Source organism: Podarcis bocagei (assembly GCF_964188305.1).
Source record: "Podarcis bocagei genome assembly, chromosome: 11".
NCBI classification, from domain to species: Eukaryota; Metazoa; Chordata; class Lepidosauria; order Squamata; family Lacertidae; genus Podarcis; species Podarcis bocagei.
The window spans coordinates 53,355,219-53,382,239 of NC_138136.1; the positions used below are offsets into that span (position 1 = coordinate 53,355,219).

Consider the following 27,021-nt stretch of genomic DNA (forward strand, 5'->3'; position numbering starts at 1 on the left):
TCCGTGTCCGCTTCTCTGGAGCAGCAGAAAACAACCTTTCTCCCTCCTCTATGTGACATCCTTTTATATATTTGAACATGGCTATCATATCATATGGTAGAAGATGCTACCCTGTCACTGGTATCAAAGTAAGATCCAGCTTTCAGTCCAGCCAGCTGGAGGGGGTGTCGTCCTTTGCCTTAGCAGCAAAATGTCCTGTGGCAGCCCTGTCCCTTCTCTGAGAGTCTAGGAAGCAAAGATTAGATTTTGGATCTCAACACCTGACAAGTTTGAGTGTACTTCTTGTCCTAGACAATAAATCAGGGTTTTTCTAAAGTGGTTGATATTGATCCTCAAGGCTCAATTGGACTGTGCTAGGGGATGAATAAAGACCTAGAGGTTGAAAGGGAGTCAAAAGGGGCCTAGGGATGGAAAAGAAGTTTAAGAAGTATAATGCCAAAAAGAAAAAAGGAACCATGAGCCTCAAAAATAAGGGACACGGGCAGGTAGAGTGCGCACTTCATTGCCAGTGACAAACATCTGTGTTTAGTAAGATCACAATACAACCGTTTTCCTTTTTCACATTTTATGGCTCTTAGTAATAGAGATGGATAATTAATAAATGTTGATATCTCCTGGCTTTATTTCATTTACATTCCTAAGAATATGGGCTGGGGTCCATGACAACTTTATAAGCTCACCAAGGGGTCAGTGAAGTTTGAGAAACCCTGCCATAGATGATAAATGACTTTGCAGATTCCCATTGCTGTTATTAGTAGCACAACTCCATAACCACGCAGTCAAAGAAAATACAATCTCCTCTGAACTCTAGGGATCAGAGATCAATAAATCTAAAATCAAGTAAAATAACTTTAGTAAAGGTCTGGGGAAAACATTCCTCGCGCCCAGCAGGAAGTCTTGTCAACATTTAGAACTTAAATTGAGAATATTTCTTTATTACCATGAGAGAGGGGAAGGAAAAATCCATATCTTCTGACACTATGCATCATGAATTATTTTGCAGCATTTCAATTTATGAATATTTCTTTTCTCACTTGTTTTTTAAAATATTTTTATTCCAGTTTTAAAGATAAGTGCCGTGCAGCCTCATTGCCGCGTCTCCAGATGCACACTCAGGAAGCCAAAATGTGTTGCAGTGCAGTGGGAGAAGAATTATGTAAGAGGCTGTTTGATTGATTGTCTTTGCCACTCATAAATAAATCAGTTGTAAGATGTGTACATCCCTCATAATATCCAGATGAAGAAGAGGAGTTCAAACAAGGTGTTCTTATATTTGCAAGTGGAGCGTAGTTTTGCCCACATAATTCTTTAAAAAAAATAAAAATCATCATCATCTCCTCGAGAGAAAGGCTCTAACCTCTTTGCACCAAGATGTCTGAAAACACAATGGAAAGATTTTAGCTGTATATCCAAGAAAGAGGGTGTGTGTGTGTGTGTGTGTCATTTTGCATAGTCTGGGGAAAATAGTTAAGGACACAGAAAGAACCTTGAACCAGAATATTCAGGGATGTCAGGAGAGAATTGTGCACCAACACCCAGCCTTAACTAAGTGAAAACTCCAGGTAGATCAGACAAAACTGACACCTGATGAGGTGATGCTCCCTGACCACTATGGATTCAGGATACAAGCTTCCTGGTATGTCCCACGGAGGACCTTACGGTCTTCAAACAAAAACATCTTGGAGGTCCCAGGCCACAGAGAGGTTAGGCTGGCCTCAACCAGAGCCAGGGCTTTGTCGGCTGTGGCTCCAATCTGGTGGAACGCTCCGTCACAAGAGACTAGAGCCCTGCGTGACTTGACATCTTTCCGCAGGGCCTGCAAGACAGAGCTGTTCCACCAGGCCTTTGGCCAGGGCACAGCCTGACCCTCTCCTTTGGCAATCCTCACAAAACTCTAGCCCAATGGTTGCCATTAATCTGATTTGAACTGATTTTATAATGAAATGATTTTAGAATGTTGTATCATTTTACTGTTGTTAGCTGCTCTGAGCCCAGCTTCGGCTGGGGAGGGTGGGATATAAATAAATTATTGTTGTTGTTATTATTATATTATTATTCCTTTATCCTTACTTTGCCTGATCTCTGCCTTCAGCTGTGCAGGAGCCAAGTTTGACATGTAACATCCTATAGCTCTTAATTACAAAGCAGTGGCGGGTTGCCCAGCTCCATCCCATGGGCAAAAGCGCTTTGATGCAGGGACTCAGCCAACCAACATGGCAGCCCAGAAGCATTCATCAGTATATTTAGAATACCTACTTTGCATGTAACACTATGCCAAGTCCAGCCAACTCCGTATTCCATTGGCACTACTGCTGTGGAACAGCCATTGTTTGCTTGCAGAGCAAAGGCGCTATGATCAAATGAGGAATACCATGTAGTTATTTAATGTTCCACAAACTGGTGTAGAATTCCAGTTGTATTGTATTCAAGTTACTGCAAAGAATGCAGGGACACATGTTGAAGGCTCCACAGACTCTCCCAGCTCACTAAGCCCTGTTACTCCTTCAGCTTCTGACACCTCCTTTTCCTGGGCTTCTCCATCTTCTCCCTCTGACCGTTCATTGTCATCCCACCACCACTCTCTGGGATCTGAGTCTTCTGCCCTGCTGCCCAGCGGCTTCCTCCCTCCATCCCTCTGCATTCAACTAGTCCCTGACATTCTAGGTCATAAAGCTTTTGTGTCCTGGACATTATCGTCTGCACTGATGAAAACTACATAGATGGAAGGGGCAGACCTCAGGCCTAGGAGCCAAACGCAGCACCCTAGCCTCCCCATTTGGCCTTCAGGACTCTTCTCAGGCCACACCTCCTCCCAGCCAAACCTGGAATGGCCTCCTTGAGGTTTTTAACCTGGCTGGAATGTGTCCTTGCGCTCTGATGCAGGAGGACAGAGCGCGCTGTTGAAGTATGCATAGAAACGTAGCAACTGTAAAATGGCAAAATTTGCATTCAGTGCCACATCCACATATGCCTCTGGCCTCACCCACCACTGGCAAGCGCCCCTCAGGAAGTTGCTCAGAAGAAAACACAGCCCTCAGGCTGAAGAGAATTCCCCACTGCTATTGGTGGCATACACGCCATCCATTTAAAGCACATGACATCTCCCAAAGAATCCCAGAAACTGTAGTTTGTTAACAGTACTGGGAATGGCAGCTCTGAGAGAGGCAAACTACAGTTTCCAGGATCCACTGGGTGGAGTTGTCTTCTTTAAACAAATGGTCTGTCTGCAACCACAGACAACTAATGGCTCCATAATATAGTCATACCTTGGATTACAGATGCTTCAGGTTGTGATTTTTTTGGGTTAGGGACCGCCAAAACCCGGAAGTACCGGAATGGGTTACTTCCAGATTTCGGTGGTCACACATGCGCAGAAGAACTAAATCGTGCTTTGTACATGCGCAGAAGCACCAAATCTCAACACGCAGCTGCAGATTGCGAACGTGCATCCCGCATGGATCACGTTCGCAACCCGAGTGTCCACTGTACTCGGAGGAATGCATCTCCTCCTAAAGCATCACTGAAACCAAATCTTGCTTGGAGATCCTGCCTGTTGATTTCACAGATCCAGGATAGGATGATGCCTGTCTCTGCCTGCTGTGGGAGCAAGTGAGAATCCTACCAGTATATTACAGTGTGTAGACAGAGGTAGGCTGTGTAGGATGAATAGAGCAGGCAGCAAAGTGACTGCATATTTTGCTATTTTTAGGAATTTATGGGAAGAGAAAGGTTTGCTAGCAGTAGCCCCAGGAGCACAGGGAGGCGGTGGCTAATCTCGCATATTCCCCATATGAGGCTCCTGACATCACTCTGGTTTCACACACCTGTAGATTGCAGGATTGCGTACCTACAGTCAATGTGGTAGAGCACATGTGTTGCATGCAAAGTGGACCAGGAGCTGGAGATGGTTTCTCCAGTTATCTGGGAAAGACCTTGGAGAGTTGCTCTCAGTCAGCACAGAAAATGTTAAGGTGACCAACGCCTGACTTAAGGTAGCTTCATCTGCTCAAGCATACCAAAGATAAGTTGCAAGAAGATATGTGGGCCTCTAGAAATAAAGGGACCTCCAGCTAGATTGGTTAGAATGAGGGTAGAAGTTGGTGGCTTCTTGGTTTGTTTTTAAAAAGGTACACCTTGCTTCCTTTTTACACCAGCTTGTAAAAAGTGTGTGTAGTTCCAGTGTGGTGTAATGGTTAAGAGCGGTAGTCTCATAATCTGGGGAACCGGGTTCGCGTCTCCGCTCCTCCACATGCAGCTGCTGGGTGACCTTGGGCTAGTCACACTTCTTTGAAGTCTCTCAGCCCCACTCACCTCACAGAGCGTTTGTTGTGGGGGAGGAAGGGAAAGGAGAATGTTAGCCGCTTTGAGACTCCTGAAGGGGAGTGAAAGGCGGGATATCAAATCCAAACTCTTCTTCTTCTTCTTCCTTCAGTTGCACAACATGATGTTGTGGTTTGTGCAAACCCACAGCCTGGCCTGCCTCACCAGCATCTAAGGCCAGCCTTCATTTCACTCTATAGACTTTCTGCATAATTAGGGACACTGCTGGTCCCCACTGATTCATCAGTGAAATGTGGACTTGAATAATTAAGCCGCAGTTGGGCAGAGGCATCTCTTAAGAGCCAGAAAGTACAGAAGGCAATTAATGAGTTTCATTATTTGGTTTGAGAAAAAACAACTTCTTCACGATTTTTCCCCCTTTTCTTCCAGGAGGCCATCTCTTTTCATGGCTTCCGGCACACAAATGAGCTGCTTTATGGGTGGCAAGGAATGCTTTAATGTCTACGCTCGAAAGCTAGTATTCTCTTATAAATTCCAGATTGCAACATTAAGTGTGCCACATGAGTGATGCCTCATTCAAAGTATCAGAAGAAGCCATTCTCTTGTCTGTCTTTTAGTGTCAGCAACTGCCTTGCAAAGTCTTGTTGTTGCCAGCAATTAATAACTACCCACATCTGCCCAAGTTCTAGCAAAGCGGGGTGGTTTTATTAATTAAACGGTCGCTCTGGTACCTGCGACATCTCACCTCATGCAATGTGTGTGCGTGCGCGCATGTGTGCACACACGCTGGAAATACATAATGCCTCCCTTGCTGCTTTTCCATCACAAACAACCATTGGCAGTCGGGATACCCAATGGAACTAATGAGGAAGGATAAATAGGTAATCAGCAGAAATAGCTTCCTGGCAAATTTAGAGCAAGTATTTGAGAAATAGTCTGCTTATCGCCAGGTACGTTTCTATACCTTTGGCCTTTGCTAGTGCTGAGCTGCATGGTTTTCCCAGTAGTGATGTATGGAAGTGAGAGCTGGACCATAAAGAAGGCTGATCACCAAAGAATCGATGCTTTTGAATTATGGTGCTGGAGGAGACTCTTGAGAGTCCCGTGAACTGCAAGAAGATCAAACGTATCCATTCTTAAGGAAATCAGCCCTGAGTGCTCACTGGAAGGACAGATCGTGAAGCTGAGGCTCCAATACTTTGGCCACCTCATGAGAAGAGAAGACTCCTTGGAAAAGACCCTGATGTTGGGAAAGATGGAGGGTACAAGGAGAAGGGAACGACAGAGGACGAGATGGTTGGACAGTGTTCTCAAAGCTACAAACATGAGTCTGACCAAACTGTGGGAGGCAATGGAAGACAGGAGTGCCTGACATGCTCTGGTCCATGGGGTCACGAAAAGTCGGACACGACTAAATGACTAAACAACAACAAAAGTGCTGAGCTGAAAGTGTTCCCATGGAACAGTGTCCCTCAGGAGCTTGTGGACTCTCCTTCGTTGGAGGTTGTTAAGCAGAGGCTGGATGGCCAACTGTCATGCATGATCTAGCTGAGATTCCTGTATTGCAGACGGTTGGATTAGATGACCATTGGGTCCCTTTCCAACTCTACGATTATACGATTCTATGATCCATTCCTCCCTGAATTGCAGGGAGAAATGTGCCAAAGCAGACCTGCAATGTCAACAGCAACCAGGGATGAATGGTGCCCACTGGAGCTGGTAGGGCAGTTGGCGAGGAGCCAGAGCCAATGACAGGCAGAGCCAATTTAATTTAATTTTGTCCCTATCCTCCTCCTGGCTAAGTTCTGCAAGATCAATGCTGAGACTAAGGAGAATGAGGTTGCAAGAACACAGGGAAATGATGGCAGGCTGAGGTTGGTAGGGCAGTGCCCCATCTGCCCTAATAGAGCAGCCACTACTGCTGGCAACATTTAGGGAGAACTTGCTGTTGCAATTGAGATCCTTTGAGCGATGGCTGGCTGCCATTTTCCTTTCCCGCAAGTCCCCAGGGACCATGCTAGGTTGTCTTAGAAGAAGGTTCTCAGTAGTTTTGGGGAAGCAATAAGTTATACACTACAACTGGGAGGGACCAGGAGGATGTCCAGGCAGTGGTTGGTAGGGAGCAATCCCACCCTACTGCTCTCTAGTCTGGTGGGGCTTTAAGGAGTAGCTGGGGACGTGGGTGGCACTGTGGTTTAAACCACCAAGCCTAGGACTTGCCAATCAGAAGGTCGGCGGTTCAAATCCCCACGACGGGGTGAGTTCAGTCCCAGCACCTGCCAACCTAGCAGTTTGAAAGCACATCAAAGTGCAAGTAGATAAATAGGTACCACTCCGGCGGGAAGGTAAACGGCGTTTCTGTGCGCTGCTCTGGTTTTCCAGAAGTGGCTTAGTCATGCTGACCACATGACCCCGAAGCTGTACGCCGGCTCCCTCGGCCAATAAGGCGAGATGAGTGCCGCAACCCCAGTGTCGGTCACAACTGGACCTAATGGTCAGGGGTCCCTTTACCTTTAGGCAATCACCACATCTACACCTCATTTTAGGGCTATCCACCAGCGGCCATCAGTGGGGAGCTGACCAGCCGCACTTCCACCCACTTGGCAGGTGGAAAGGTGGAAAGGTGAGCTCTACACCAGTGTAATGATGCTGGCAGGCAGAGTGATGGAGCCAGGAGAGTTGGCAGAGGGAGACCTCCACCAAGTCCACACACTTCAGCTCAGTGCAAAGGGGGTTTGGACCGATCTGCCAGCCCCTCGCCAAATTAATTCATCCTTAAAAGTTGGCTTAGTCTCCCCTCTCTCCTCCATCAAAATCTCTGAATCTGTTGCTGAATGAGTGGCGTTTCTTACTCATTTATATATTTATTTTGTTTCTAGCATCACAAGGGACCCCAGGGTAGGGTACAATAAGCAATCTAAAACCATAAGAATAAAACCATAAGAGCAAAAATCTAAATTGTTAATCAATGCAACCATATGATAAAACTAGGACCATTAAAACAGATCAGTAAAGCAGACACCATTAAAAGACAGTGAACTACATTTTAGTACCCAGTCTAGACAGAAACATCCAGTAAATGCCTGAGTGAACAACCTTGTTTTCAGCTGGCATAGAAAAGCAAAAGTTAATTTATCCATTGCCTTCTTGTTACGTTATTCCTCTCCCCTCTACATATGTCATTTTCTTGTTTCTCTTTTTTATTTTCTCTTTTTTTAGTTCACTTGCTTTCTTCTTTTATCTGAGAAGAATGTTTGACGCAGAATGGTTTTGCTACGTATCATCACAGGAGAATATTAGTTAAAATATTAAAAAAGGAAAAGAACAAAAATCTAAAAAAGAGAAGAAAAGCAAGCAAAAAGAAACGGAGTTGTCCTGTCTCACTTGGAATACTCAGATATGATCAATATTTCCTAAATTATGGCGGTACATGCATCTCCAGGACTGTATGAATAGTTTTCAAAAACATCTCAAAATGTGCACCTTAAGAGGTCTGAATTATTCCAACACACTAGCTAGAAATCTGAAAACTGGTACACATGTAGCCCAAGACATTTGGATTGCAAAAGAAGCCTGAAAGGCTATCTTTCATATCCCAGAGCACAAAATGGAAAGCACTCAGAAACTTGAAATTTAGGACACAGGTAATTCAAGAAGTCAATGCCTTGCTAAGCTGATCATTCCATCAGTGCACAAACTGGGCAGAATCTAAGTGAGGGTGGACATAAGGGGTCTGATGAGAGAAAAGCACAGCGGCCACCACAGTGAGATCCCAGACGCCTAGCCTGAGCCACATTGGGCTCTAACACGGGCCAACTCCCCTGGCTGCATCCTAGCTAACAGACAACAACAAGCATCTCAACAGCAAGGGCTGGTGGAATGAAGACCAGATCCTCACCCAACTCCCACGACAAGCCTGCTTCCCCATTGTGTAAAACCAAATAAAGCTGTGGCCTGTTTCAACGCGCAAACGAGTCTTTGTTTCACTTATTCCTGCCATGCTAATGACCTGCAACCTATGACAGCTGCACAATACAAAATTCAGAAACAGGGAGCCCTTCCAACAAAACCATGTGCAGGGCTGAAGGCTGGGCAGTGGCAGTGGCACTCCTCCTTCATATGCGTCAATAAACTGGGTGGTAGTGGTTGGGGGTGGCGGTGCTGGCTTCCAGAAGCATCTAGCCATGCATATTCATACTAGCAGACAGAGTTAACAACAACAACAATAATAATTCAAGTTATATACCACCCTTTATCAAAGGATCTCAGGGTGGAGTACAACATTAAAAACACATCATAAAATATCCATGATGAAAAGATAATAAAAACACGGTAAAAAAGCATACTGTCAGACAGCCTAATAGTAAAATAATCATAATAATAACAGTCATCCCCCCATGTGTGTGTTTGTATATATGTAGGCATAGACACAAATCTGGATCATTTCAAATTAGGGTGCTGGACCCTGACTTACCTTTGAGTTCACCACTTCCAGGGAGACATTCTGAGGCATAGCACTTGGAACTGAAATGAAAAGGGGGAATGGATGAGATTGGGGAAACCGTAATTAAAGTTACATGCACCAATGGTACCTCTTCTAAAAAACCCATCTGCCTTACCTCTCCTAAAAAACAACAACAACACACACACACAAAATCCTTCCAGTAGCATCTTAGAGACCAACTAAGTTTGTTATTGGTATGAGCTATCGTGTGCATGCACACTTCTTCAGATACACTGAAACAGAAGTCACCAGACCCTTATATATAGTGAGAGGGTGGGGAGGAGTATTACTCAGAAGGGTGGTGGGAATGGGTGATTGGCTGGTAGGTGTGGTAAACCTGTTGACGACTGTTAACGACTGCAATTGGTCTTACAGGAAAAAGCAAGGGGTGAGATGGCTAAAAATAGCTTTATCATGTATAATGAGATAAGAATCCAATGTCTCTATTCACAACAGGAAGCCAGATGTTGATTTAGTGGGACCTGTGGTCTGATCCAACACACACAGTTGCCAGAACCCTTAACAAACTACAGTTCCCGGGATTCTTTGTGGGAAGCCATAGGCTTTAAACGAACAGTGTTGATGTGACCCACATTTATCCTCCTACTCCATCTAGACTTTTTTTTAGTTTAATTTAGTTTTGTTTTAAATATATTGTCTTTTAAAGTATTGGCTGTCCTTTATAAAGATCGTGAACCACATGGAGGACTCGGTTCAAAAAGCAGGGTGTAAACCTACTAAATATTATAACGCAACATAATGTAAAATCTCTTTGAACCTGTCTTAGACATGAACTGCTATCATGCAAAATGTAGAATGGTAACTTTTATCATGGAGGCACTGGCAAAGCTCGAAAGCTGATTTGCGTGTACATTATGATATCAGCTGTTTAATTCTGAAAGATCAAGCTGTTATAGCACCAAGATTGAGATTTTAATTAAAGATCAAAGCAATCAGGGTGTTATAAATAAGAACAAGATGCACCTGTTTCCTCAAATGAAATGTTTTAACATCAAAAGTTGACCTCAAACACTGGTGTGCATATTTACATGTTAAATAGCTTCAGTTGCTGCCTTGCACAGTTTGGGGCAAGCACTGACAACTTTGAAAGTGTTTTCATCCATAGGTGATCAGCTTCACGTAAAAATATTCTCATTAAAAATATTATTATGGAGGAATCTGGGGCACAACCACTCCTCAAGTAGAAGCAGATGACTCTCAGCTTCTCTTAGTTTCTCATTTTCCCCACCCTTCAGTTCACTCCATGACACCTTAGACTTTCTTTTTAAAAAACAAGCCTTCGCAAGAATCATCTGCATCTTTTCCTAATATACCCATTTTTATATGCAATTTTGTCTCACATAATTCATGTGCATGTGTGTTATTTTCACTAACGCATGTTTTCCAATGGACTTTCCAATGTATTTTTGGCCGCAAAATTACGTCACAAAAGACAAAGAAGTGCAAGTTTCAATGGATAACTGTGTAAAAACCAGCTCAAGTAGTACAGCAGCATTTTGAAACCCAGTCAAAATAATCTGGCCAAGGACACAACATATGACAAGGGCACAGGAACGAGCCAGCAGTAAATCACACTGAACAAGCTGGAGTCCACTTTTTATTAGCAAAACAGGATCTGGACAGGAGTGTCAGGCCTAATGACCACATCGATTCAGGTCTTGCCCCTATAAGGAAATAGCCAGGACTAAAGGTCCCAGCCTCCCCACAGCCATCCATGTCTCCTCCATTGTTTTCCCCAAACAATCAGAGACTAAGTCTGTGTGCCTTTGCTTCTCCCATTTCATGCCTCTCTTGGTTCCACTAGCTGTTGACCTGTAGGGCCACAGCTTCCCTGTCCCTGATGCAGACAACACTGAGCTAGATAAACCAACTGTCTCACCTGGCTTAGGTCATCTTCCTGTGCTACTTAATTATAAGATTTTGATGAGTTCAGAATAATTCTGTGCATTTGGTGATGACTATTAACATTCTCATGCTATTTTGAAGAGGATAATGAGATAGACTCTTGCATTGACAGCATCTCTGGAAAGGCCCATTCTTCAAACAATCGGTCCTACTTTTGAGAAATGAGCACATATTTACAACTGGCGAAAGAAAAATTAAAACTTGCAATGTCATTATAGATACAGTTATTGATTTGTTTCATGCTGCTTTATATTCCAGCCATTTCATATGGCAGTCTCCTTTTTATTATTATTATTCTGGGCAGATATTGCTGCATAGTGTACCAGTTCTTGAATGGGTCAATCCTATTACTCTGAAAGATCAATAAGAAGGAATTATCCAATAAGCTCAGAGACCAAATCACATAGAATTACTGTTCCTCTCCCAGTTCTAGGAATTGTAAAACCAGATTGTGAGAAATAACTAGATCAAGGAAAATATTAACGGTTCAAACCACTTATCATGGTCGTACATATACTGCCTTAATGTGATCAATCTGCCTTGTCCATTCCTGTCAATTTTTTTATTGGTTTTACCCAAAATAGTTGTTCTGGGGGTTTTACCTTGTGAAGTCCCCCTTTAGGGCATTCCCTGCTTATTTAAAATAATAATAGCTCCACAGAGCTATTGCTAGATGGAATTAACCAGGTAATGAAGCATCAATAGCCAGCCTGAGAGAATTTAATTGCTGCTTTTTTTAAGTCACAATATAATCAACACCACATATTTTGGGTGCTAGTTAACTACTTGGTTCACTTCTCAGAAAGTTGTCCAGGATAAAGTTCCAGGCTCGTATCTTCACTGAGGAATAGAACAGAAGTGAAGAGAATGGGAGGGGTGATAATTTGGTTCTCATTTTAATGCCTAATTTGCCCTTCCTGGATCAATTATTTTGACATGTTTCAATACTACTTGAGCTGGTTTTAACACAGGGGACAGAATTCAGTGAGTCTTGTTAAAAACAACAACCCATTTTAACATTTTAACGGTATGTTGTTTGGACTTCATGTGAACTACCCAGAAGACTCTGGTGATTGAGAGGGCAAGTGTTTTGCATCAATAAACAAAGTGTATCATAAACTGCCCTGGTGGTATTATAAATGCATAGAATAAAATAAAATATATGCTTCAATTCAGCCTGCTGTCGTTAATCTGAGGTTATCAGAGCTCTCTAGCTCATTAGCAGACCTTGATGTTGAGCGGAAGGTTTTCTTTGAAAACATCTGTCTCTTGATGCTTTTCTGCTCAAGAAGAATTAAAACTTTATGAGGCTAACTTTCTAAATTCCTGCATGAATATGAATCTCCCTTTTTCTCCCGGAAAGTCAAAGTTCAGTGCCGAGGCCATCATGCTGGTCTTCAGAGTCTCAATTCAATCTCCATAAATTAAGCACAATATAATTTTTCCACCCAATTGTGTTGGTGCGTGTGTGTGTATGTTTTGTTTTCATAATTATACGCATGGGATATTTTATTCTGCCAAGGTCTGTTTTGTAGTATAAAAAGGTATCTCAATTAGATGGATAGGTGAAAGTGCCACTTGAAAATGTATTAGAGAAATGTCAACGGTGGAAATAATAGACCAGCTCTCCAAAAAAAAGAAGGCAGCGGTATCACAAATTAACTTTTACAAGGTAATAAACAGTGCTGCTTACAATAACATCTGTAAAGAGGTTTGATCTACTTAGCTTTGAAAAGGATATTTGTAGTCTTATGAAATGAATGGCTATCTCACACAGTCCTCTGTGGTTACTGAAGAGGTTTTATTCAAGTGACCACAGGTTATCACTGTGAGGCAATCAAGGGAGAGTGATCAATTCCAAGTCTTTCTGCCATCACCATCCCACATTCAAGCTAGGGTCAGGCCAGCAATTACAAGGGTCAGGAAATGTGTGAAAATATGTATAAGGACACAAGGCCTTTGGGCAGGATGCAGTTTAACTTACTTTCCTTTGTATAAAACAAGCCCGAAGGAGGCCCCCAACCCGCTCACAGGTCCTTGTATGATCAGTTGAAACAGTTGGTCTTGGCAGCAAATATTAACCACTCTCAATTCCTACCTGATAATGGCCATCTGCCCAGATTTTAACTTGTCTGAATTAATTTTAAGATTTATTTTAATTAATTGATGTCTGTTTTTATGCATATTGTTTTGTTTTTATGATGTTAGCTGCTCTGAGCCCAGCCTCGGCTGGGGAGAGTGGGATACAAATAAATTGTTGTTGTTGTTGTTGTTGTTGTTGTTGTTGTTGTTGTTGTTGTTGTTGTTGTTATTATTATTATGAGTCTGTTGGATCAGACCAATGACCCCTCTAATCCAGCAACCCAATCTCACATTGGCCAGCCAGCTGCATTAATTCGAGATTTGTTTTAAATAATTCAGTACATTTTTTAAAAAAAATATATACATTTTATCTCAAGGTATACATTTCTGTATTCTAACACACACACATTTTTATGCCTTATGGTACTTTCTTTTTGAGCCAAGAATTGTATCCGAAAATTTGGAGCAGTGTGAAATCTGAAGGATGATTGGGTTCTGATCTGTGTATTAGTCAGGCAGGTGTGGATTATTTTGGTTCATTTAAAAGCGCAAACTGAACAAATTCTCTTCCACCCCTCCTTATCATACTGAGACATTGCATTCTGACTCAGTGATCTGGAATATTAGGGAAATACTAATGTGATACTAACTCTCACCCCTCTTCTGCACTGGTACCCACCTTTGTAACATCTGGATATAGCTGTTCGTGAGCTCAACTCAAACTCCCTCTTGGGTGAGTTGATTTAAATAGGCCAGTGTTTCTCAACCTGTGGGTCCCCAGATGTTGTTGGACTACAACTCCCATCATTCCTAGCCAGCATAACCAGTGGTCAGGGATGATGGGAGTTGTAGTCCCAAAACATCTAGAGGGCCAGGTTTGGCCATGCCTGATTTAGGAGGACCAGAGATAGGGAGTTACAACATCTGGGGACCCACAGGTTGAGAACCGCTGAAATAGGCTATTTAATGGTTCCGGAATTTGGGTCATGTGGGTCTTTTTTTTTATTCCTGTTTGCTCTCAGTCTACTTTGTGGTCCTATGCTGCCCCATCCAGATCTCCAAACCTGCAAATACTTTCTGGAGGCTAACACCTCACAACCATTTCAAAGGGCAACCCTGAGCAAAGGGCTGAGCCAACCTACCACTCTGTCTCAGTCAATTCATAGGGTTTTGCCCTCCTCCACAGTGGGTCATCCACCTGGCTTTTGATGCATGAATAGCAATTCACAATGGCAGGGCTTGGCTTAAGAAGAGATGCAGACTGTACCACTTTCTGCCCATTTACCCCTGCCTCTCTCCTGTGCGTATATTATTACTTTACTATTGTTAGCCACTCTGAGCCCGGCTTCGGCTGGGGAGGGCAGGATATAAATAAATTATTATTGTTGTTGTTTTGTTTTATTATTTTTATTATTTTTATTATTTTTATTTGCTCTGCCTTACCATCCGAAAGGGTTCTGACTGTCAGGTCTTCAGTTGAAACTCCAGGTCCATAACGATTGTAAGCCAGAAATCGTAGGGTATATTCTGTGAATTTCTTCAGTCCTTCCAGCTTGTATGACAGATCATCAACTTCTATATTCTGGGCACAAAGGAAACAGCAAAAATTATTAATGCACCAAATTGTTATACAGATAATATTAGCTAGATGGCTCCATTTTTGAGGCTTCCTAAAAGCTTCTTCATTTCAGCTCTAGGTGATGAGGATTTTGAGAATTTATCCCATTTCAGATGGATTCTGCGAAGAGGACTTGAAGTTGCAATGAAACCCTGCATTTAATTTAGGCAACTAAATTTATGAATGATTCCCTCCCTTCATTGTTTTTTTGTGTTTTTTTTGCCCATGTGTTCATTTGCTCACCTGTTCTTTCCCGGTAACTACTTCTGTACAGTACAGTCTATAACCTTGGACTGGACCATTTGCATAGGCAGGGGGTTCCCACGTAATAAGAATTGAGGTAGGTGATACTGATACAGCCCGCAGGTTTTCTACCGGTCCTGGAACTTGCACTGTGTTGAAAGAAACACAAACAAGAATTAAGTTATACAAAAGCGAAGCTGGGATTTAAGAGTTTTGGGGTTGTCTCCAAGGGAGTTCTTCCACCCATGAAAGGAGTCCCCCACCCCCATTTGTAGAAGTGTCCTTGATTTATCACAGGAACCTGCTAGTGGAAGAGGAAGGGAATTTTCAATGATTGCATCTTTCCCCCTGTAGCCCTGTAACAACATTCCTCAACAAAATTGGGAGTGAGGCAATGTGGCTGGATTTGAATGCTTTAAAATTCAGTAACACTGTAACACTTAACTCATATTTTTGTCATTTTGTCAACCCCCTTACTGATGAAACCCGGTGTGAACCACACCCCGCTTCCTATGCCCCTGGGTAAATATAAAATTAAATAAAATTTAAAACTTCCTTCCAGTAGCACATTAAAGGTAAAGGTAAAGGGACCCCTGACCGTTAGGTCCAGTCGTGGACGACTCTGGGGTTGTGGCGCTCATCTTGCTTTACTGGCCGAGGGAGCTGGCGTACAGCTTCCGGGTCATGTGGCCAGCATGACTAAGCCACTTCTGGTGAACCAGAGCAGTGCACAGAAACACAGTTTACCTTTCCGCTGGAGCGGTACCTATTTATCTACCTGCACTTTGACGTGCTTTTGAACTGCTAGCTTGGCAGGAGCAGGGACCGAGCAACGGGAGCTCACCCCGTCGCGGGGATTCGAACTGCCAAACTTCTGATCGGCAAGCCCTAGGCTCTGTGGTTTAGACCACAGCGTCACCTGCGTCCCAGTAGCACCTTAGAGACCAACTAAGTTAGTTATTGGTATGAGCTTTCGTGTGCACACACTCTTCTTCAGATACCCTGGGTGGTGGAGAGTATTGGGATGTTTCAATGTTACTTTACTGTGAGCAAGCAATATTAATTATTGCTTTCTCGTTATCCCTCCCATTTGAGGCATTTGTATAGTTAAATGCCTGTAACAACTTCCTGCTTTCTTTGTAGGAAAAAAGACATAGTCAGGCATGCATTATCCATTTTGCCTCCCGTGAAGCCTTTAAATGCAAAAAGTAGAAATCAATGAAAAGCTGACAGCCTCATGTCATAAAACACACACAATACAAATGGACTTTAAAAGGCATTTAATATTAATACTCAGTTGTGAAATCAATAGAGTGAGAGTGTTGGTTCTTCAATTCCCCAAGCTTTCCATTTGGTTGCAAGACAGGCAGTTGAACTAATGTGCTTTGTTCCTCAGCGTGCAGAAAGTCTTCAATAATTCCATAGATTCCCCACTGTTAAATAACAATTTACTGAAAATTAACATTTATGGTCTGCTTTCCCTCTCCTTTAAAAGTTCCTTTTGATTTGAGGGCTGTGTCGGAATCTCTTTTTTTACAAACTGTACATTAGACTATTCCCCAAGAATATAGAATTGCAGAGCTGGAAGAGACTCAAGTCCAACTTCCTGCTAATGGAGGACGCAACTACTGGATCCATAACAGAAGGCCATCAAACCTCTGTTTGAATACAGGTGACTCCCCCACTTACGTGGGGGTTACATTCTGGGCCCTGTGCACATAAGCAAAATGCACGCAAGTGGGGGAACCCACTGCAGTAAATGCAGCTTCCCACCCAACAGCTGTTGAGTAGGGTAGCATGGCAGCAGCGAGAGCGCCCATGCGCCATTTTGGAACCCTTGGTGTTATGTATTGAAGTTCTCACCCTGGGCCAGCAGGGGGATACTGTAGATAGTTATGCAAATAAGGAATCGAAAGTGACGTTCAGTGATTGGATAGTTTTAAAAAATTGTTACAGTTACATTGTACTGGAGCTCTATATAAGCAGGCTGACTGAACCCTTCAGTTCAGTTCTGTCCTGGCCTGTGAATAAACAAGAGCTGTTTGACGAATCGGTGTGTCGTCTGATATGTTCACCCAAAACTTAACACTTGGAGTCTTTCTTCTGGACTTCTGGCTCACTGACATCCTCTTTGGGTTCTGGGGAGAATCTCCCCCTAAGCCACAAGGACTTTCCAGCTCTCTCTATTTCAGGTGAGAATGGATGGATGGATGTCCCGGCACTGTGCAACAAGGTTGCGAGTGAGACAATTGTGCACAATTATGCCTGTACTAGGGCTCTGCACTCCATTCAGCAGAGGCCTGAGCCAAACTGAGCATATAAAGAGTGCCTCAGATAAGTTGGGTACACACAACTGTAGATCACTGTGGGTCAGGTTGGAGTGGTCCAGAGCAATCGGTGGCCATTGGGGTTGAGGCACCAGGCAGGAAGGTGAGGCATGGAGTGCTCAAAGAATGTTGGAACCTACCTGACCAGTGGCTGTGTCTTCCTAGGAGAAGGTAGACCCAAGCCATGGCTTTCCTTCCTGCCTAATGCCCCACAGGATAAATGCCCCTGATCAACAGCTGAAGGAAAGCCGCCAGTCCTTGACCCGATCCTCCAGACTGAAAACACTGCCAGCATCACCCCTTTATGCAGCCATTTGACTTTATTCATAATGGAGAGAGCATGCCTTGATAGTGTGTGGGTGTGCGATTCCCCCCTCCTCTACTTCTGTCTCCTTGCACTTAACAGCTTTAATGACATTTCTATAAAACCCGCTTCTGGGCTTCTGTGGGGGTGATGCAACTTCAAAAGACTTGGAGGCAATGTAATTATTAATGTAATGAAATCCCTGCTCCTTTGCTCTGAACATGTTTAGAAGACACGACAGCTATTTGGCAAGGGAGAGAGAGAAAATAACAACACACACACACACACCTTTGCTGATGATCCATACAGGTTGGGATCCTCATTCCAAGATCTTTATATTCAGGACTGTCCCAAGACATTTTGCTGTCTCAAACAAAGCCCAAGATGCCCCTTGTGATATAATGATAGCACAAGTGGCTGTGGTTTGGGGGGAATGGTGTCATGAGCTAAATTGGGACCCTTGTGGGACCAATTAAATATTACAGTGCTTCTAAGAATATATTTCACATTGGGGCATCTTTGAAATGAATCTGGCAGGTGGGCTGGATCCTTCTTTTCCACTTCCTCCAGTGGGCTACATCTGGAAGGTCGGGTGGAAACACACACTTGCCAATCACTTGATGCTGCAATGACATCAGGCAACCCATTTCCCCGTCCCCACAATGCAGTTTAACATCAAACAGTGCAAGCAAAGCCACGGTACTATGCAAGTCCCAATGATCAGGGTCTAGAAAATGCTGTGCATGGGGCTATGCATGGGGCTGCTCAAACCCCCCTTTGGCCTAGCTACATACTTGGTCTGCCCCTATATTTGGCATGCCCCACGCCTGAGATCATATAGGACAAATGGGTGTGGCTTGGTCAAAATGGTCTTATGGGGCAATTTATGATTACGATTATTTTATTATTATTATGCATTTTTGTATGTTTGCTTTGCTGTTGTTGCTGTTCAGTTTTAAATTATTTGTATTTTATGCATTGTGACCAATTGTGACGGCTTATAGCTTTTAGCAATAAAGATTTCATTCATTCATATTATTATTATTATTATTATTATTATTATTATTATTATTATTATTATTATTTATTAGCTTTACATACCACCCTTCATCTTAGGGTGGTTCTCAGAATAAAACACAGGATAAAAAAAGTAAAAGCAAAACAGCAAAACAATAACCCCAACTTCCCACCAATACATTTAAAAGGCTGTAGAATATTAATCAGTCCTACACCTGGTCAAAGAGGAACATTTTTCCCGGTGCATGAAAATATATACACTCTCCATGGGAGAGCATTCCCTAAACTGGGAGCCACTACAGAGAAGGCCCGTTCTCATGTTGCCACCCTCTGGACAACACGAGAAGGCGGCACACAAAGAAGGACATCAGACGATGAACGCAGAGTCTGGAGCAGTTTATATGGGAAGAGGTGGTCCTTGAGGTTGTAAATGGGGAGATTGTAACTGAGGAAGGCAACACAGCTCTTGAAACCCTCCAAACCAAAGACTGGCTGGGAGAGGCGGAGATTGATAATGCCATTATGGAAAGAAAACATGGTTGGGCCATATCTGCTGAAAACATCAGAGACTCCTCGTTCCCTAACTGAACCACAACAGGGATGATTACGCTGATTCCAGCTCTGGTATTCAAAAGATAAGAAGTTCATTACCCCGCTGGCAGATTTAGGCTAGTGCACAGAGAGCTGGAAGAAGACAAATAGATTTCCATAGTAGACCATCAAACGGGAGTTTTGGAATAATCTCAAAAGCATCTAAAATTGTTTGTGTTCTCTCGCGAAGGGAGAGATTAGATCTGTTTTGCTTTATAGTAATTGCCAAAGCCTTTCAGATTATGTCAGGCCCAAAGTGAACAAAACACACAGCCAAGCTACTCAAGGCCCACTTAATCACAACCATCCTTTGATGGACCTAAAGATGAAGAAGGGAAATTGACCGCGGCCTTTCAGCCAGTTTGAAGTGTGAAATATTTCATATGGAGAAGATGATGTGTCCCATGGTTTAAAAAAGAAAAAAAATCGAAGGAGAAAAACCAAAACAACCTGCTTGCTGAAAGAATCTGAAAGCTAGAAGCTAAATCCTTCTTTGAGTTATTATGGCACAGAGGCTGGAGTCAAAAAACTAGCATTTTCCCAACAATACAGTGCTCTTTAAAAGCCAAGTCCAAACCAAGTTGTTGAAAGGGGATCCAAATGTTAGATCAATGCAGCAGTAGCTTGAGAATCCTTCAAGCTCAGATTAACAAGGTATTTATTATTTACTAGTCATGGGCACACTGCAATAATAGGGAAGCTTTGGGGTCCAATGAGCTATGCTCCCCTCTCTCTTGATCCCTGTGACATGATCTCATTGACTAACATTCAACTTTACCCTCAGTTATCTATCTCGTTCTCTAAAAACAAAACTTTGAACACAGTTCTCTAGACTTGTTTCCAGCACTCTGGAGTGCCTCGACATATTCTGTTTTCTTTTCTTTTTCTTGACTGCTTAAATCAGCATGTCCTGGAATAAGGCACTTTCTGAAACTTCTAACTTGCCTTGGGTAGCTCAGGGATGGAGAACCTGTGGTTAAGAGTGGTAGTCTTGTAATCTGGGGAACCGGGTTCATGTCTCCGCTCCTCCACATGCAGCTGCTGGGGGACCTTGAGCTAGTCACACTTCTTTGAAGTCTCTCAGCCCCACTCACCTCACAGAGTGTTTGTTGTGGGGGAGGAAGGGAAAGGAGAATGTTAGCCGCTTTGAGACTCCTTCGGGTAGTGATAAAGTGGGATATCAAATCCAAACTCTTCTCTTCTTCTGGTGGGCTACATCTTCCATCTTCCCAGACCACTGGACATTCTGCTTGGGATTGATGGGAACTGGAGACCAACAGTGATCCCAACCCCTGAAGCTGTGAGTGGATGGAAACAGTGTTGGAGATACAGGAGAACTGCTGCCAGCAGAGGCAGATTTAGGGCAAATTCAAATTCATTTTCCTTCCACACAAAAAGAGGTTCTCTGAATACTATTATGGATAAAAGTCAACAATAGTCTTCCTCCTGTCCAGCACACCAGCTTTGCCTCCAGTCCTGAGAAACAATGTATTTTTGATCTTTATTCCCTCAAGGGTCTCTTTGCTGTGGCCATATACTAAGACAGGCACCCATAATTGTTCACTTCTTGTTTATTCGTTAAATCATACCCAGGTCCATACAGTATCTTCCAATCTCGTTTCCTTTTGGCCCAGGTTTTCCATCCTAATTACCTGTTGATTGTTTTCTGTTACTCTAAACTGTTGTAACCTTAGATCAGGTGACAAAGGTACTGAGTTGCATATTCACAATCTTGAAAGGGTGGTAGCTGTTAGCCGTTGCTATTTTTCTAGAAAAAGAGGTGCTGGAACTCACCATGAATGCCTCCTTTGATCTCTTATAATGGCAATGGTGCCCACTTGAGAGGTGCTGGAACTGAGTTCTGGTGAGTTCCAGCTAAAAAAAAGCCCTGGCTGTTAGTCTTTTTCTGAACACAACAGTGAACAAATGGCTCTCCAAAAAGAGCTGTGTAGCCTTAGGCAGGCTAAGGCAGACTGGAAGGGAGGAGAGAGACACTATTTTGTTTTTGGAGTCAATTCTTATGCTTCCGGTCGCTTCAATCTGTGCAATATTAATACAGTGGTTATGAACTTTGGTTATGAACTTAATTCATTCCAGAGGTCCGTTCTTAAGCTGAAAGCGTTCTTATCCTGAGGCGCGCTTTTGCTAATGGGGCCTCCTGCTGCATGCGTGCCTCTGGCACGTGATCTTTGTTCGCATCCAGGGGCAAAGTATTCAACTAGGAGCAGCTACTTCCGGGTTAGTGGAGCTCATAACCTGAAGCATTTGTAACCAGAGGTAGCACTGTAACTGCAGTACTGAGGTCCTCTGAAGATGCCTGATTTGGCTCTGGCCTCTGCTAAATCTGGTGCACAGCACAGCCTATTGAGTAGCCTTATCTTCTATTGATGGGTCTGATCCTCTTTTAAGACCATACAAGTTTTGTACAGACCATACAACTAATGGATTTCCATATTGGGAAGTCTATGAAAATCACTGCAAGCCTTACCGTGTAGGATCAGTTTCAGGAAAAAATAGAGGAAGTAGAGAACTGGGCAACAAATCAGGAGATCATTGTGGAAAGCCAAGCAGATAATGTATAACTAGGTGGCCCAAGCTCAGATTGCTTTGTTTTGAACAAGAACATCTTCCCATACAGTAGCTATACTAAATAGGAGGGAAACCTTGCAGATAATTGCTCGGAATGCTCCTGTTCTAATTGCTGATGCTATTATGATTGCGGATGTTGTTTTGCTGCTATAATTGTGCCAGCTAAAAGTTTACATGGAAAGGGCATTGCAAAAATATAAGCTGCAGCTCATTAGGCCTCAGAGAAATGCTTCTGTATAACAGAGTACAATTAAAACAAATGTCTTCCTCAGCAGAAGATATATTTTTTTCCCCCAAGGAGAAAGCAAAGCCTTCCTACAGAATTGAACTCTACTGCTGCCTGTATCCCTTAGGGTATCTTTGGCCACCCATACATGATGTTTTTGACACGATCCTAAGTGTTGGCACAACCCTAAGCTCATAAGTACATCCTACTGAATTTATCCTACTCGGAAGTGCATCCTATTGAATTCAATGGGGCTTACTCACAAGTAAGTGGGACTAGGTAAATGGTAAATGATCCCTGGACAGTTAAATCCAGTCATAGGCGACTATAGGGTACAACACTCATGCAGTGTTAGCTGGGTAAAAGCCTTGCCCCAAATGTGGGAGCTGGAAGAGGAGACGGGTGTAATCCTTCAAGGATATTTTTAATACTTTTTCTGGTATTCAACATTATTATATGCCTTTGAATGTAGAACATGTTCTTGACTTACAGGAATTCTTTTGCTAAGAGACTTTGGATGCTATTGCTGGGGATTAAGGAAGATATAGACTAATTCAAATTCACTCTGAGTTACATGGTTATTATTAGAGTCTTACATGTTTTGGTGCTTTTCAAAGGAGACAGTAGGCTTTTTTCTTTTTTAAGGAAAACTATTCGGTTTTATTATTATTATTATTTTATCCCTGAGTTAAATTAAAACGAACATGAGTCAGGTAATAACTAATCTACTTAGTAATAATTACAGTTAAAGACAAGGCCATTAACAAGTTAAACCATCTGGCAAACTCTGGGGAATCTTTAAAGAAGTGACATTAATTAACTCTTGGCTTGCCGCCGTGCTGGCTCACTCAATTTTTAAAACAATTTCATTATCAGAAGCTTCAAAAGCTTCTGGCAGCCACCATTTTGTGGGGAAACCAAAATGGTGGACACTTGGAGTGCATTTTATTTTTTTAAGGCAGGGAGAATGAGCTGCTCTATAAGGAAAGTTTGGAGCCTCCACCCATTAGTGGGTGCAAAGCCCCCTCACCTTGAACCTGGAACCTTTCCTGAGACAATCTCTTTAACAAATACTTCCCATGAAGTATTGAAAATAAAACCCCAGTCATAGCCCCATGTAACTTGGGGGTGGGTTAGCTCATCAACAAAATATGTGCTAGGGCACAGTAGTGGACAACGGGGGCACAATAAATAAATTGAGGTTCTCTTGTGATCTCCATACACTCAGCCATCCACTTGTTAGGATGGTCCTACTCTCGTGTAGGACCCTGGCAGAGACACATGCCCAACTGGCATGTTCTCTCCCTCCTAGTCAATTGTTCGGGAGCTTCAAAAGCTTTCTTCAGTTCGGACATCACAGCGACTGATACCAAGAAGCATCAGCACACTTAGGGATCCACAGAGTATTCACAGTTTGCGTAACAGACCTAAGTAGCACAGCATTTTGGCTAATCTACATTTATTTACATATAATACACTCAGAGCATTCTGCTTTAGCTCCTTCCTCTTTCTCATCAGCCAGAAAAGAAAGAGAAAACAAAGGACAATAGTCCTACTTCATGGAACACAGTAATACCAAACATCCTGTCTCTGTCACTTCCCACACTATAGAATGAAAACATACACCGTCATGTGATAGACAACAATCCCATGACTGCAAACACGGAGCAGGAATCCTAACACCACTAAGGAGTGTTGCCTGCTGCATTCTTGCCTGATTTGTCATTCTGGCCTTGCCTCCTACTAATCCACCACTCTGGGTGCGCAAACTCCACTCTTAATACTATTACCTACCCACAGTAGATGAGAAGAGGGAGCTCTCTAAAGGAAGGTAGCTCATATATTTACAGCGGTATAAATAACAAATGGAGGATGTAGAATTGAAATGCTCCTCCAATTTTAATTCATAAATCAGTTCTCAGAAGTTTGGAAAATGCTATCCCTCTCTATATTGTTGGCATCTGTCTGTCTCGAGAGAAAATGGAATGCACTTCCAAGGATGAAGTCCAACCGCTGCGTGCCTGGAGGTCCTGGGCTGCTCAGATGACAAGACCCCCATTTTGGTCTTGCTGATGTGGTCCAAAGGAAAGCCGAACAATACATTTGGCACCAGCTAGGCTGCAGGAGTTGCCAGAAGGATGCAGACAAGACACCGTCCAAGCATCTTAGGGATTTCCCTCTGGATTTGTGCAGGGTTTACTCCATAGACTTTTCTTCTCTTGAAGCAGCACAGGGTTAGGATCAGAGCTTTCCATCTCCTATATGGGCTACCTTCTCAGGTTAATGAGCCCCATCTGTGTGTTCTCTCTCTCCCCCCCTCCTTTTCTATTTTATCGAGGACCTATAAGTAGTTTACAAAGTAATACTTTACCGAAAGTATCTCAGGTTTGGAAGCCTGAGCCTGAATTCCTGGCGATCCATTATCCACCACTTTTCATGCAACAGAGTGAGATGGACCATGGAGTACAACTGATACCCTGTACTAACCTGACTGCAGCCTGTGACCCTCCAGACGTTGTTGGTCTCCAGCAGCCACCTGTTCGAGACAGCATGGCCAGAGGCCAGGGATGATGGGAGTTGCTCTCCAATTACATTGGGAGGGCCACAGTTTAGCCATCCCTGTGCTAAAGCAATTCCACACCATAGATTAAAACAACTTCTTCAATTGTGGCATGCATATACACATTCAATGGTGGGGCAACCTTCTCCAGCCTGAGGACCACATTCCCTTCTTGGGAACCTCTTTGGGGCCACGTGCCAGAAGCAAACATGGGCAGGCCAACAGATGCAACAGAGTTTCTACACTTGAATTGATGCTTTTGAATTATGGTGCTGGAGGAGACTCTTGAGAGTCCCATGGACTGCAAGAAGATCAAACCTCTCCATTCTTAAGGAAATCAGCCCTGAGTGCTCACTGGAAGGACAAATCCTGAAGCTGAGGCTCCAATACTTTGGCCACCTCATGAGAAGAGAAGACTCCCTGGAAAAGACCCTGATGTTGGGAAAGATGGAGGGCACAAGGAGAAGGGGACGACAGGGGACGAGATGGTTGGACAGTGTTCTCAAAGCTACCAGCATGAGTTTGACCAAACTGTGGGAGGCAGTGGAAGACAGGAGTGCCTGGCGTGCTCTGGTCCATGGGGTCACGAAGAGTCGGACACGACTAAATGACTGAACAACAACAACAACAATACCTGTCTCTGTCTTCAACCCATGCAAGCAAGAGTCATTACTCTTCAAGGACACATTCCAGTCAGGCAAGAACACTCAAGGAGGATATGGAGCAAGGCTAGTGAGGGGTGTGCCTTGGGGCAGAAGGCATGGTTAGGAAGGGGGTGTGGCGTGAGAAGAGGGCCAAGGGACTGATAGAGAGGGCTGGGGGGGGCGCAATTGATGCCTGAGCCTGAGGTTCCCCACCCCTACTCTACATTGTAGCCTTTCCCCATTCTAATTTATACAGGATAAATAAAAAAAAGATTGAATTAAAAGTTATGCTCATTTCCTTTTCATCCTTTCAAGGGTTCCAAGCCAAAAGTAGCTTGATTGTATCGATCTATGCAATAATGTCTTCCAGGCGGCTTGGATTGTGTGTGCGTGATTTTCCTTCTTCTTAAAGCGTTTCGGGAGGAAAGACCAGTACGGCATGATTAACTGCAATATTTAATTCCAGGCTGACTGGCAAGTATGTATTGACAAAGTGCTGGTGATGGGATTATCTTGCTGGCATCTGTCTATCACAGGGAGATGGGTTTATTTATTTTAGCAATACACATTGTGCTGATAAATCCGACAATAAACTGCAGATTCAAAGAGTGAATTAAAAGGCTGTCAGTTTTACTTAGCCCCTTTGATTTATTTTATCCACTAAGCAAAGCTCCCCTCCCTTTTATGTTGCAATCTATGTGGTTGACCTTAAGGTCGAATTGCATCAGAAACTGAAGGCCTGCAAGTTCAGTCCTAAGCCTCCTTTGGCACTGTGTTGGTACCTTCAAACTGCTTGCCTTCCTCTCATTTCTGAGATCCCAGCTGCACATTACTTTCTTCCTGTGAAATGTAAAAAGGTAAAGGTAAAGGGACCCCTGACCATTAGGTCCAGTTGTGACCAACTATGGGGTTGCGGCACTCATCTCACTTTATTGGCCGAGGGAGCCGGCGTACAGCTTCCGGGTCATGTGGCCAGCATGACTAAGCCGCTTCTGGCGAACCAGAACAGTGCACAGAAACGCCATTTACCTTCCTGCCGGAGCGGTACCTATTTATCTACTTGCACTTTGACGTGCTTTCGAACTGCTAGGTTGGCAGGAGCTGGGACCAAACAACAGGAGCTCACCCCGTCACAGGGATTTGAACCGCTGACCTTCTGATCGGCAAGTCCTAGGCTCTGTGGTTTAACCCACAGCGCCACCTGCGTCCCCCTGTGAAATGTAGTCAAGGGTAAAGCCAGATTCTAAAAGCTTCCCAGTTGGCAGGCATAGCAGAGGTTCTGCCTTCCTTTCTCTGTCCATTGTTCTGTCCATACATATCCGTTTCTCATTTTAGCTCTTTGTTCTATCCCTTTCCACCCTTGAGGGAAAATTACCCTTGAGCACTGAGAAATGACAAGCAAAGATAAACCTTGGTTGGAGCAAGCGGTTGCAATCCCCTCCAGTGGTCACTCTCAGTTTCTAGGAAAGCCTTTCCGAAAGGACTGCTCAACCCCAAATGAGAACTTGTGGGCATTCCAATCAAACGCTCACAAGAAAGCTAAGCACTCTCACAAAGCACCCCCACTGCTTATTGTTTTCCTATTCCCGATGCCCAGAAAATAATATTGGGGTGCAGGGGTGCCAACTTGAATAAAATATTGGGGGGGGGGAGGTAGGTAAGCCCCACCCTGCATAATTGATCACAAGACACGGTACACACACACCATTTGAATGGCAATGCCCATCAACCTGGGGGGGGGGTCGCCCCCTCAAATATTTCATTGGTGTTGTGACCTGCAACCTGGGTTGTGGGGGAAGGCTTCACAGTGCACAATGCACAGCGAGGACACAGGTGAGGTTCAGGCTGCATCCTTAGGGAAAAGGCCACCAGGACCTTATTTAGGGTCCTCCCATACCATCCAATGTTTTGGGACAGGAAAGCAGGATATCTGCACACTCTTCAATCCCGTATACCCCAAGGAGCACCTCCAGCCCCATCGTTGAGCCCAGGTGCTGAGGTACAGCACCAAGGGCCTTCTAGTGGTTCTTGGTAGTGGCACCCACCCTGTGGAAGGCCCTCCCATTAGATGTCAAGGAAATAAAAAACTATCCAAATTTTAGAAGACAT

General features: G+C 43.6%; 1 protein-coding gene across 4 annotated transcripts in view; it reads right to left on the reverse strand.

Moving 5' to 3' along the window:
• The window catches only part of DCC (DCC netrin 1 receptor), a gene marked incomplete at its 5' end in the record, with an annotated part of 959,801 nt that overhangs the window by 218,322 nt on the left and 714,458 nt on the right, over positions 1-27,021 (reverse strand). For all 4 annotated transcript variants that reach the window (XM_081212644.1, XM_081212643.1, XM_081212642.1 and 1 more), the window contains 3 exons: positions 8,756-8,805; positions 14,237-14,375; positions 14,655-14,803. In XM_081212644.1, coding sequence (XP_081068770.1) covers positions 8,756-8,805; positions 14,237-14,375; positions 14,655-14,803 — 338 coding nt within the window. The remainder of the gene's footprint in view (positions 1-8,755; positions 8,806-14,236; positions 14,376-14,654; positions 14,804-27,021) is intronic.